Source organism: Pseudophryne corroboree, chromosome 8 (genome assembly GCF_028390025.1).
Source record: "Pseudophryne corroboree isolate aPseCor3 chromosome 8, aPseCor3.hap2, whole genome shotgun sequence".
NCBI classification, from domain to species: Eukaryota; Metazoa; Chordata; class Amphibia; order Anura; family Myobatrachidae; genus Pseudophryne; species Pseudophryne corroboree.
Genome location: NC_086451.1, coordinates 232,953,041 through 232,964,260, shown reverse-complemented (window position 1 = coordinate 232,964,260; position 11,220 = coordinate 232,953,041). Strand labels below are relative to the sequence as shown.

Genomic DNA, 11,220 nt, shown 5'->3' with positions numbered 1-11,220 from the left:
TACCTTATGAAGACTGAGGAGTCTTCAGCCGCCGGTTTCCGGACCTCTTCACGCTTCAGCATCTGCAAGGGGGTCGGCGGCGCGGCTCCGGGACCGGACTCCACGGCTGGGCCTGTGTTCGATCCCTCTGGAGCTAATGGTGTCCAGTAGCCAAGCAGCAAATCCACTCTGCATGCAGGTGAGTTTACTACTTTCCCCCTAAGTCCCACGTTGCAGTGATCCTGTTGCCAGCAGGACTCACTGTAAAGAAAAAAAACCTAAACTAAACTTTCTCTAAGCAGCTCTTTAGGAGAGCCACCTAGATTGCACCCTTCTCGTTCGGGCACAAAATCTAACTGGAGTCTGGAGGAGGGTCATGGGGGGAGGAGCCAGTGCACACCACCTGACCTAGTAAAGCTTTACTTTTTTGTGCCCTGTCTCCTGCGGAGCCGCTATTCCCCATGGTCCTTTCAGGAACCCCAGCATCCACTTAGGACGATAGAGAAAATGTAAATGCACATTCCAGTAAAACTGATTTATCGAATATGATTTTGGTTTGAGAGGTTTAGCTTCATTGATATAAAAACACACCAGAAAGCTAATAAAATTTTTAGCTTCCATTTAAGCCACTATACACTGTCCCTAGCTCAGTGTCTTTCCAAAAAATTCACAATGCCGTATTTCCTATGTTAAGCAAATTATTTTTTTTATAGGTCTTTATTCAGCTTCAGTTGCAAAATTACATATCGGGCGATTATCGGCAGACTACGCATGCGCTGCGAAAACATTGGGCGTGTGGAGGCTAAATTGCAATCGCAATTAAGTGAAATGCAATCACAATTTTATTGACAGGTAGTCACCGTTTATGGGTGTTAACATGGCGTTTGTGGGAAGCGGTTGGAAAAACGCAGGCGGATCATGGCTGTTTTCGGGGCATGTATCTGACATCAATTGCAACTAAAAACATGGCGCCGATGCCACTGCATTCTCATTATTTTGAGTAGCCCTAGATCAATTGCAATTGTACTCAATTTCTGCGCATGAATCGCAATTCTGCAACTGCAAACACAATTTTGCGATTACATCGGTGGCCAGTTTTTACCTTTCTGGGTGGCTCTTCATATGCGATTTTTAGCAGAAGCAGGATTAAGAAAATCACAATTTTTGTCTCAATAACGATGCAAAGCTGAATGAGTTCCATAGCACGAATAACCTAAAAGCATGGCCCATTGCAGAGTGCTAAGAAGAAATGCCACTACTAAAAAGCAGTTTTTCTAAAGCTGTTAGACGAAAAGAAAACAAAGACAATGAGAGCACAAACTGATAGGCGAAGAGTTTTATTCATTCAGTGACACAGCTGTGTTCATATAGTAGATACTCAGTAATATTCACACCTACTTGTATAACAGCTATGGAGAAGTAATATGGGGCAGATACGCAATAGAAGACATCCAAGGAGTATTCAAGTGGAGAGAACATTTTCACTATGTAATTTATCCATTATCGATATATATTTTTTTTTAACTCTTATTTTTGTACAATCCAAAGATTTGCAATAACAATACAACTGACAGATCAAAGGCTTTAGCCCAGAGTACTGGGGAAACCCTGTACACAAAGAAACGGCAAGGTGACATGACCAGGATGCAGCGCAGGCAGTGTACAGGAGAAGTACATACAGAGGAGCCACCAGTGCACACAGATCAAAGGTTCCGCTTTTATTATTTAAACAGAAATTTAGTACTGATCAGATAACATTTCTTCCTGTTTATTTTTATTATACAGCTTTTGAAACCAATAACCAAGTACAGAACAGGGCTGCATTGTCTACTTTATGGATTTAGTGCAGAACATAAGCACTGTGTTTAGAACAAATGTTTTCCAAGATCAGACATATTCAGTGCCAGAGCCGTAGCATTTCATAGGTCAATAGACACAGTAAGGGAATACATTGAATATATATGCTACTACACACCATCTTTAGGCAAATTATAAAGAGCACTTGTCTGTGTGAGCCGCTGAAGAAAGTGCTTTGTACAATAGTCATAAATTACAGTGATGCATCACCTACACAGATACTGGGGCTGGCATTTTATTAACATTTATACTTCTCAGGCGCCTCATCCTGAGAACATCTGTTAAGCACACACATTGGCAGCCTGCTAGTACTACCACTTGTCATAGGGCAAATAGATCCAAAGGGACGGCTGATCAAACACAATGAGAAAACTACAAAACGTGGTAAATCTGAAAGATGACTTGAAATAAAATGTCAAGTAGGAATATATATATATATATATATATATATATATATATATACGCGTCTGTGAAGTGGCTGGGGCATTAAAGGCAACAGGGACCAAGTCTTAAAATCTTTTCAAGTTACCTGGCCACATTTTAGTGGTGAGGGTTCAAACAGACAGGCTGCGTTCATGTTCCTGTATCATTGCTGCATCCTGGATCATACACCGTAACAAACATGTTCGCACAAATTTCCATTGTCACATTGAGAGAATTGAGAGGGCCCCAACTGGGTGCCCAAAGTGCAAAAAATAAAAACTATACATACAGAAAATTCTCATTCTCCAACCGTACACGACACCATGCAGTTTGAGTGAGATGAGGTGGGCTGTGGCTTGTTCAAAGGGGTCCCAATGCCCCCATAAAAATGATGGCGCACACACTGCATCCACACACTGGGAATCTAAGAGATAAATGCTTTGCTTTTTCTTTTAATGCATTTAGACAGTAGCAGGATCTCCAGTGCAGAGTTGTTAGCAGGAACAGCCGCTCTCCGTCACTGGCTGCTCAGGAGGCTTCTCCAACTTGATGTCAATCACTGGAGGGAATAGGTTATGGAAAGTACACACGTAGCAGGGTGAAACATACTTGACAAACTGTGCAGGAACCAATATTAGTGATAAACATTCTGTGTAGAAACTTTTATTATGTTACATTGTTGTATTATAATGCTGTAGGAATAAAACTTATAGGTTTTACTTAGATGTGTCTAATGCTAGCACACATGCAGATTTGTCCAGACAGCTATGTCCTTTATCAAGCAAAGGAGCTATCTTTACATAGATACCCAGATAGTTTGGCTCAATAACCAAAGCTCAGTGTTATTTGATTCTGCATAGGTGTAGAAAAATCACTTACAAAAAAAAAAAAAAAAAGGATTTTAATACCTATCGGTAAATCCTTTTCTCTTAGTCCGTAGAGGATGCTGGGGATGCTTCAAGAACCATGGGGTATAGACGGGATCCGCAGGAGACATGGGCACACTATAAGACTTTGAATGGGTGTAAACTGGCTCCTCCCTCTATGCCCCTCCTCCAGTCTCCAGTTATAGGAACTGTGCCCAGGGAGACGGACATTTCGAGGAAAAGGATTTATTTAATTATTTTAAACTAAGGTGAGATACATAACAGCTCACACCTCCAACACGCCGTACAACATGGCATTCAACAACAACGCATGCAACGGCATGACCAACAACAGTCACAGATTGATTGAACTCAACGCAACATGAGCGTAACTCTAACCAAACTGCAGATACAGCCCGCACTGGGACGAGCGTCCAGCATCCTCTACGGATTGAGAGGAAAGGATTTACTGGTAGGTATTAAAATAAGAATTTACTCACCGGTAATTCTATTTCTCGTAGTCCGTAGTGGATGCTGGGAACTCCGTAAGGACCATGGGGAATAGCGGCTCCGCAGGAGTCTGGGCACAACTAAAAGAAAGCTTTTAGACTACCTGGTGTGCACTGGCTCCTCCCACTATGACCCTCCTCCAAGCCTCAGTTAGGATACTGTGCCCGGAAGAGCTGACACAATAAGGAAGGATTTTGAATCCCGGGTAAGACTCATACCAGCCACACCAATCACACCGTATAACTCGTGATACCATATCCAGTTAACAGTATGAAATTTAACTGAGCCTCTCAACAGATGGCTCATAACAATAACCCTTTTGTGAACAACAACTATGTACAAGTATTGCAGACAATCCGCACTTGGGACGGGCGCCCAGCATCCACTACGGACTACGAGAAATAGAATTACCGGTGAGTAAATTCTTATTTTCTCTGACGTCCTAGTGGATGCTGGGATCTCCGTAAGGACCATGGGGATTATACCAAAGCTCCCAAACGGGCGGGAGTGCGCGGATGACTCTGCAGCACCGAATGAGAGAACTCAAGGTTCTCCTCAGCCAGGGTATCAAATTTGTAGAATTTTGCAAACGTGTTTGCCCCTGACCAAGTAGCAGCTCGGCAAAGTTGTAAAGCCGAGACCCCTCGGGCAGCCGCCCAAGATGAGCCCACCTTCCTTGTAGAATGGGCTTTTACTGATTTAGGATGCGGCAGTCCAGCCGCAGAATGCGCCAGCTGAATTGTGCTACAAATCCAGCGAGCAATAGTCTGCTTAGAAGCAGGAGCACCCAGTTTGTTGGGTGCATACAGGATAAATAGCGAGTCAGTTTTCCTGACTCCAGCCGTCCTGGAAACATAAATTTTCAAGGCCCTGACTACGTCCAGTAACTTGGAATCCTCCAAGTCGCTAGTAGCCGCAGGCACTACAATAGGTTGGTTCAAGTGAAAAGCAGATACCACCTTAGGGAGAAACTGGGGACGAGTCCTCAATTCTGCCCTATCCATATGGAAAATCAGATTAAGGACTTTTAAATGACAAAGCCGCCAATTCTGATACACGCCTGGCCGAAGCCAAGGCCAATAACATGACCACTTTCCACGTGAGATATTTTAGATCCACGGTCTTTAGTGGCTCAAACCAATGTGATTTTAGGAAATTCAACACCACGTTGAGATCCCAGGGTGCCACTGGAGGCACAAAGGGGGGCTGAATATGCAGCACTCCTTGTACAAATGTCTGAACTTCAGGTAGTGAAGCTAGTTCTTTTTGGAAGAAAATCGACAGAGCCGATATCTGTACCTTAATGGAGCCTAATTTTAGGCCCATAGTCACTCCTGCCTGTAGGAAGTGCAGAAATCGACCCAGCTGAAATTCCTCTGTTGGGGCCTTATTGGCCTCACACCAAGCAACATATTTCCGCCATATGCGGTGATAATGTTTTACCGTTACATCTTTCCTGGCTTTAATCAGCGTAGGAATGACATCCTCCGGAATGCCCTTTTCCTTTAGGATCCGGCGTTCAACCGCCATGCCATCAAACGCAGCCGCGGTAAGTCTTGGAACAGACAGGGCCCCTGCTGCAGCAGGTCCTGTCTGAGCGGCAGAGGCCATGGGTCCTCTGAGATCATCTCTTGAAGTTCCGGGTACCAAGCTCTTCTTGGCCAATCCGGAACCAAGAGTATTGTCCTTACTCCTCGTTTTCTTATTATTCTCAATACCTTTGGTATGAGAGGCAGAGGAGGGAACACAAACTGACTGGTACACCCACGGTGTCACTAGAGCGTCCACCGCTATCGCCTGAGGGTCCCTTGACCTGGCGCAATATCTCTCCAGTTTTTTGTTTAGGCGGGACGCCATCATGTCCACCTGTGGCCGTTCCCAACGATTTACAATCAGTGTGAAGACTTCTGGATGAAGTCCCCACTCTCCCGGGTGGAGGTCGTGCCTGCTGAGGAAGTCTGCTTCCCAGTTGTCCACTCCCGGAATGAACACTGCTGACAGTGCTAGCACGTGATTTTCCGCCCATCGGAGAATCCTTGTGGCTTCTGCCATTGCCGTCCTGCTTCTTGTGCCGCCCTGTCGGTTTACATGGGCGACCGCCGTGATGTTGTCTGACTGGATCAGTACCGGCTGGTGTAGAAGCAGGGGTTTTGCCTGACTTAGGGCATTGTAAATGGCCCTCAGTTCTAGAAAAATAAGATTTTACTTACCGATAAATCTATTTCTCGTAGTCCGTAGTGGATGCTGGGACTCCGTAAGGACCATGGGGAATAGCGGCTCCGCAGGAGACAGGGCACAAGAATAAAAGCTTTAGGATCAGGTGGTGTGCACTGGCTCCTCCCCCTATGACCCTCCTCCAAGCCTCAGTTAGGATACTGTGCCCGGACGAGCGTACATAATAAGGAAGGATATTGAATCCCGGGTAAGACTCATACCAGCCACACCAATCACACCGTACAACTTGTGATCTGAACCCAGTTAACAGTATGATAAAACGAAAAGGAGCCTCTGAAAAGATGGCTCACAACAATAATAACCCGAATTTTTGTAACAATAACTATATACAAGTATTGCAGACAATCCGCACTTGGGATGGGCGCCCAGCATCCACTACGGACTACGAGAGATAGATTTATCGGTAAGTAAAATCTTATTTTCTCTGACGTCCTAGTGGATGCTGGGACTCCGTAAGGACCATGGGGATTATACCAAAGCTCCCAAACGGGCGGGAGAGTGCGGATGACTCTGCAGCACCGAATGAGAGAACTCCAGGTCCTCCTCAGCCAGGGTATCAAATTTGTAGAATTTTGCAAACGTGTTTGCCCCTGACCAAGTAGCTGCTCGGCAAAGTTGTAAAGCAGAGACCCCTCGGGCAGCCGCCCAAGATGAGCCCACTTTCCTTGTGGAATGGGCTTTTACCGATTTTGGCTGTGGCAGGCCTGCCACAGAATGTGCAAGCTGAATTGTACTACAAATCCAACGAGCAATCGTCTGCTTAGAAGCAGGAGCACCCAGCTTGTTGGGTGCATACAGGATAAACAGCGAGTCAGATTTTCTGACTCCAGCCGTCCTGGAAACATATATTTTCAGGGCCCTGACAACGTCAAGCAACTTGGAGTCCTCCAAGTCCCTAGTAGCCGCAGGTACCACAATAGGTTGGTTCATGTGAAATGCAGAAACCACCTTAGGTAGAAATTGAGGACGAGTCCTCAATTCTGCCCTGTCAGAATGAAAAATTAAGTAAGGACTTTTATATGATAAAGCCGCCAATTCTGACACACGCCTGGCTGAAGCCAGGGCTAACAGCATCGTCACCTTCCATGTGAGATATTTGAAGTCCACAGTGGTGAGTGGTTCAAACCAATGTGACTTTAGAAAACTCAACACAACATTGAGATCCCAAGGTGCCACTGGAGGCACAAAAGGAGGCTGTATATGCAGTACCCCTTTTACAAATGTCTGAACTTCAGGCATTGAAGCCAGTTCTTTCTGGAAGAAAATCGACAGGGCCGAAATTTGAACCTTAATGGACCCTAATTTTAGGCCCATAGATAGTCCTGTTTGCAGGAAATGGAGGAAACGACCCAGTTGAAATTCCTCTGTAGGGGCCTTCTTGGCCTCACACCACGCAACATATTTTCGCCAAATGCGGTGATAATGTTTTGCGGTTACGTCCTTCCTGGCCTTGACCAGGGTAGGGATGACTTCATCTGGAATGCCTTTTTCCCTCAGGATCCGGCGTTCAACCGCCATGCCGTCAAACGCAGCCGCGGTAAGTCTTGGAACAGATAAGGCCCCTGCTGGAGCAGGTCCTTTCTCAGAGGGAGAGGCCACGGTTCGTCCGTGAGCATCTCTTGAAGTTCCGGGTACCAAGTCCTTCTTGGCCAATCCGGAGCCACGAGTATAGTTCTTACTCCTCTCCTTCTTATGATTCTCAGTACCTTTGGTATGAGAGGCAGAGGAGGGAACACATACACTGACTGGTACACCCACGGCGTTACCAGGGCGTCCACCGCTATTGCCTGAGGGTCCCTTGACCTGGCGCAATATCTGTCTAGTTTTTTGTTTAGACGGGACGCCATCATGTCCACCTTTGGTTCTTCCCAACGGTTTACTATCAGGTGGAAGACTTCTGGGTGAAGTCCCCACTCTCCCGGGTGGAGGTCGTGTCTGCTGAGGAAGTCTGCTTCCCAGTTGTCCACTCCCGGAATGAAGACTGCTGACAGTGCTATCACATGATTTTCCGCCCAGCGAAGAATCCTTGCAGCTTCTGCCATTGCCCTCCTGCTTCTCGTGCCGCCCTGTCTGTTTACGTGGGCGACTGACGTGATGTTGTCCGATTGGATCAATACCGCCTGACCCTGAAGCAGGGGTTTCGCTTGACTTAGGGCATTGTAAATGGCCCTTAGTTCCAGAATGTTTATATGAAGAGATGCTTCCATGCTTGACCACAAGCCCTGGAAATTTCTTCCCTGTGTGACTGCTCCCCAGCCTCTCAGGCTTGCATCCGTGGTCACCAGGATCCAATCCTGAATGCCAAATCTGCGGCCCTCTAGTAGATGAGCACTCTGCAGCCACCACAGAAGAGACACCCTTGTCCTTGGTGACAGGGTTATCCGCTGATGCATCTGAAGATGCGATCCGGACCATTTGTCCAGTAGATCCCACTGAAAAGTTCTTGCATGGAATCTTCCGAATGGAATCGCTTCGTAAGAAGCCACCATTTTTCCCAGGACCCTCGTGCACTGATGCACTGACACCTGGCCTGGTTTTAGGAGGTTCCTGACTAGCTCGGATAACTCCCTGGCCTTCTCCTCCGGGAGAAACACCTTTTTCTGGACTGTGTCCAGAATCATTCCTAGGAACAGTAGACGTGTCGTAGGAATCAGCTGCGATTTTGGAATATTTAGGATCCACCCGTGCTGACGTAACACTACCTGAGATAGTGCTACTCCGACTTCTAACTGTTCCCTGGACCTTGCCCTTATCAGGAGATCGTCCAAGTAAGGGATAATAAGAATTTACTTACCGATAATTCTATTTCTCGGAGTCCGTAGTGGATGCTGGGGTTCCTGAAAGGACCATGGGGAATAGCGGCTCCGCAGGAGACAGGGCACAAAAAGTAAAGCTTTAGGATCAGGTGGTGTGCACTGGCTCCTCCCCCTATGACCCTCCTCCAAGCCAGTTAGGTACTGTGCCCGGACGAGCGTACACAATAAGGGAGGAATTTTGAATCCCGGGTAAGACTCATACCAGCCACACCAATCACACCGTACAACTTGTGATCTAAACCCAGTTAACAGTATGATAACAGCGGAGCCTCTGAAAAGATGGCTCACAACAATAATAACCCGATTTTTGTAACTATGTACAAGTATTGCAGATAATCCGCACTTGGGATGGGCGCCCAGCATCCACTACGGACTCCGAGAAATAGAATTATCGGTAAGTAAATTCTTATTTTCTCTATCGTCCTAGTGGATGCTGGGGTTCCTGAAAGGACCATGGGGATTATACCAAAGCTCCCAAACGGGCGGGAGAGTGCGGATGACTCTGCAGCACCGAATGAGAGAACTCCAGGTCCTCTTTTGCCAGGATATCAAATTTGTAGAATTTTACAAACGTGTTCTCCCCTGACCACGTAGCTGCTCGGCAGAGTTGTAATGCCGAGACCTCTCGGGCAGCCGCCCAAGATGAGCCCACCTTCCTTGTGGAATGGGCCTTAACCGATTTAGACTGTGGCAGGCCTGCCTCAGAATGTGCAAGTTGAATTGTGTTACAAATCCAACGAGCAATCGACTGCTTAGAAGCAGGCGCACCCAACTTGTTGGGTGCATACAGTATAAACAGCGAGTCAGATTTTCTGACTCCAGCTGTCCTGGAATATATTTTCAGGGCCCTGACAACTTCTAGCAACTTGGAGTCCTCCAAGTCCCTAGTAGGTGCAAGGCACCACAATAAGCTGGTTCAGGTGAAACACTGACACCACCTTAGGGAGAGAACTGGGGACGAGTCCGCAGCTCTGCCCTGTCCGAATGGACAAACAGATATGGGCTTTTTTGAGAAAAAACCACCAATTTGACACTCGCCTGGTCCAGGCCAGGGCCAAGAGCATGGTCACTTTTTATGTGAGATGCTGCAAATCCACATATTTGACTGGTTTTAAACCAATGTGATTTGAGAAATCCCAGAACTACGTTGAGATCCCACAGTGCCACTGGAGGCACAAAAAAGGGGTTTGTATATGCAATACTCCCTTGACAAACTTCTGGACTTCAGGAACTGAAGCCAATTTTTTTTTTTGGAAGAAAATTTACAGGGCCGAATTTGAACCTTAATGGACCCCAATTTGAGGCCCATAGACACTCCTGTTTGCAGGAAATGCAGGAAACGACCGAGTTGAAATTTCTTTGTGGGGCCTTCCTGGCCTCACACCACGCAACAAATTTTCGCCACACGTGGTGATAATGTTGTGCGGTCACCTCCTTTCTGGCTTTGACCAGGGTAGGAATGACCTCTTCCGGAATGCCTTTTTTCCCTTAGGATCCGGCTTTCCATCGCCATGCCGACAAACGCAGCTGCGGTAAGTCTTGGAACAGACATGGTACTTGCTGAAGCAAGTCCCTTCTTAGCGGCAGAGGCCATAAGACCTCTGTAAGCATCTCTTGAAGTTCCGGGTACCAAGTCCTTCTTGGCCAATCCGGAGCCATGAGTATAGTTCTTACTCCTCTACGTCTTATAATTCTCAGCACCTTAGGTATGAGAAGCAGAGGAGGGAACACATACACCGACTGGTACACCCACGGTGTTACCAGAACGTCCACATCTATTGCCTGAGGGTCCCTTGACCTGGCGCAATACCTGTCCCGTTTTTTGTTCAGACGGGACGCCATCATGTCCACCTTTGGTATTTCCCAACGGTTTACAATCATGTGGAAAAAACTTCTCAATGAAGTTTCCACTCTCCCGGGTGGAGGTCGTGCTGAGGAAGTCTGCTTCCCAGTTTCCATTCCCGGGATGAAAAACTGCTGACAGTGTTATCACATGATTTTCCGCCCAGCGAAAAGTCCTTGCAGTTTCTGCCATTGCCCTCCTGCTTCTTGTGTCGCCCTGTCTGTTTACGTGGGCGACTGCCGTGATGTTTTTCCCACTGGATCAATACCGGCTGACCTTGAAGCAGAGGTCTTGCTAAGCTTAGAGCATTATAAATTTACCCTTAGCTCCAGTATATTTATGTGGAGAAAAGTCTCCATACTTGATCACACTCCCTGGAAATTTTTCCCTTGTGTGACTGCTCCCCAGCCTCTCAGGCTGGGCTCCGTGGTTACCAGCATCCAATCCTGAATGCCGAATCTGCGGCCCTCTAGAAGATGAGCACTCTATAACCACCACAGGAGAGACACCCTTGTCCTTGGATATTGGGTTATCCGCTGATGCATCTGTAGATGCGATCCGGACCATTTGTCCAGCAGATCCCACTGAAAAGTTCTTACGTGAAATCTGCCGAATGGAATTGCTTCGTAGGAAGCCACCATTTTTACCAGGACCCTTGTGCAATGATGCACTGTTTTTAGGAGGTTCCTGA

At 46.8% G+C, this 11,220-nt stretch overlaps 1 protein-coding gene across 2 annotated transcripts in view; it reads right to left on the bottom strand.

The window, feature by feature from the left end:
- Window positions 1-1,300: 1,300 nt before the first annotated feature.
- Window positions 1,301-11,220, bottom strand: part of LOC134948854 (ras-related protein Rab-6B-like) — a 239,872-nt gene continuing 229,952 nt past the window's right edge. For both annotated transcript variants that reach the window (XM_063937102.1, XM_063937103.1), the window contains exon 8: window positions 1,301-2,818. In XM_063937102.1, the coding sequence (XP_063793172.1) occupies window positions 2,754-2,818 (65 nt within the window). In that variant the 3' untranslated portion in view covers window positions 1,301-2,753. The remainder of the gene's footprint in view (window positions 2,819-11,220) is intronic.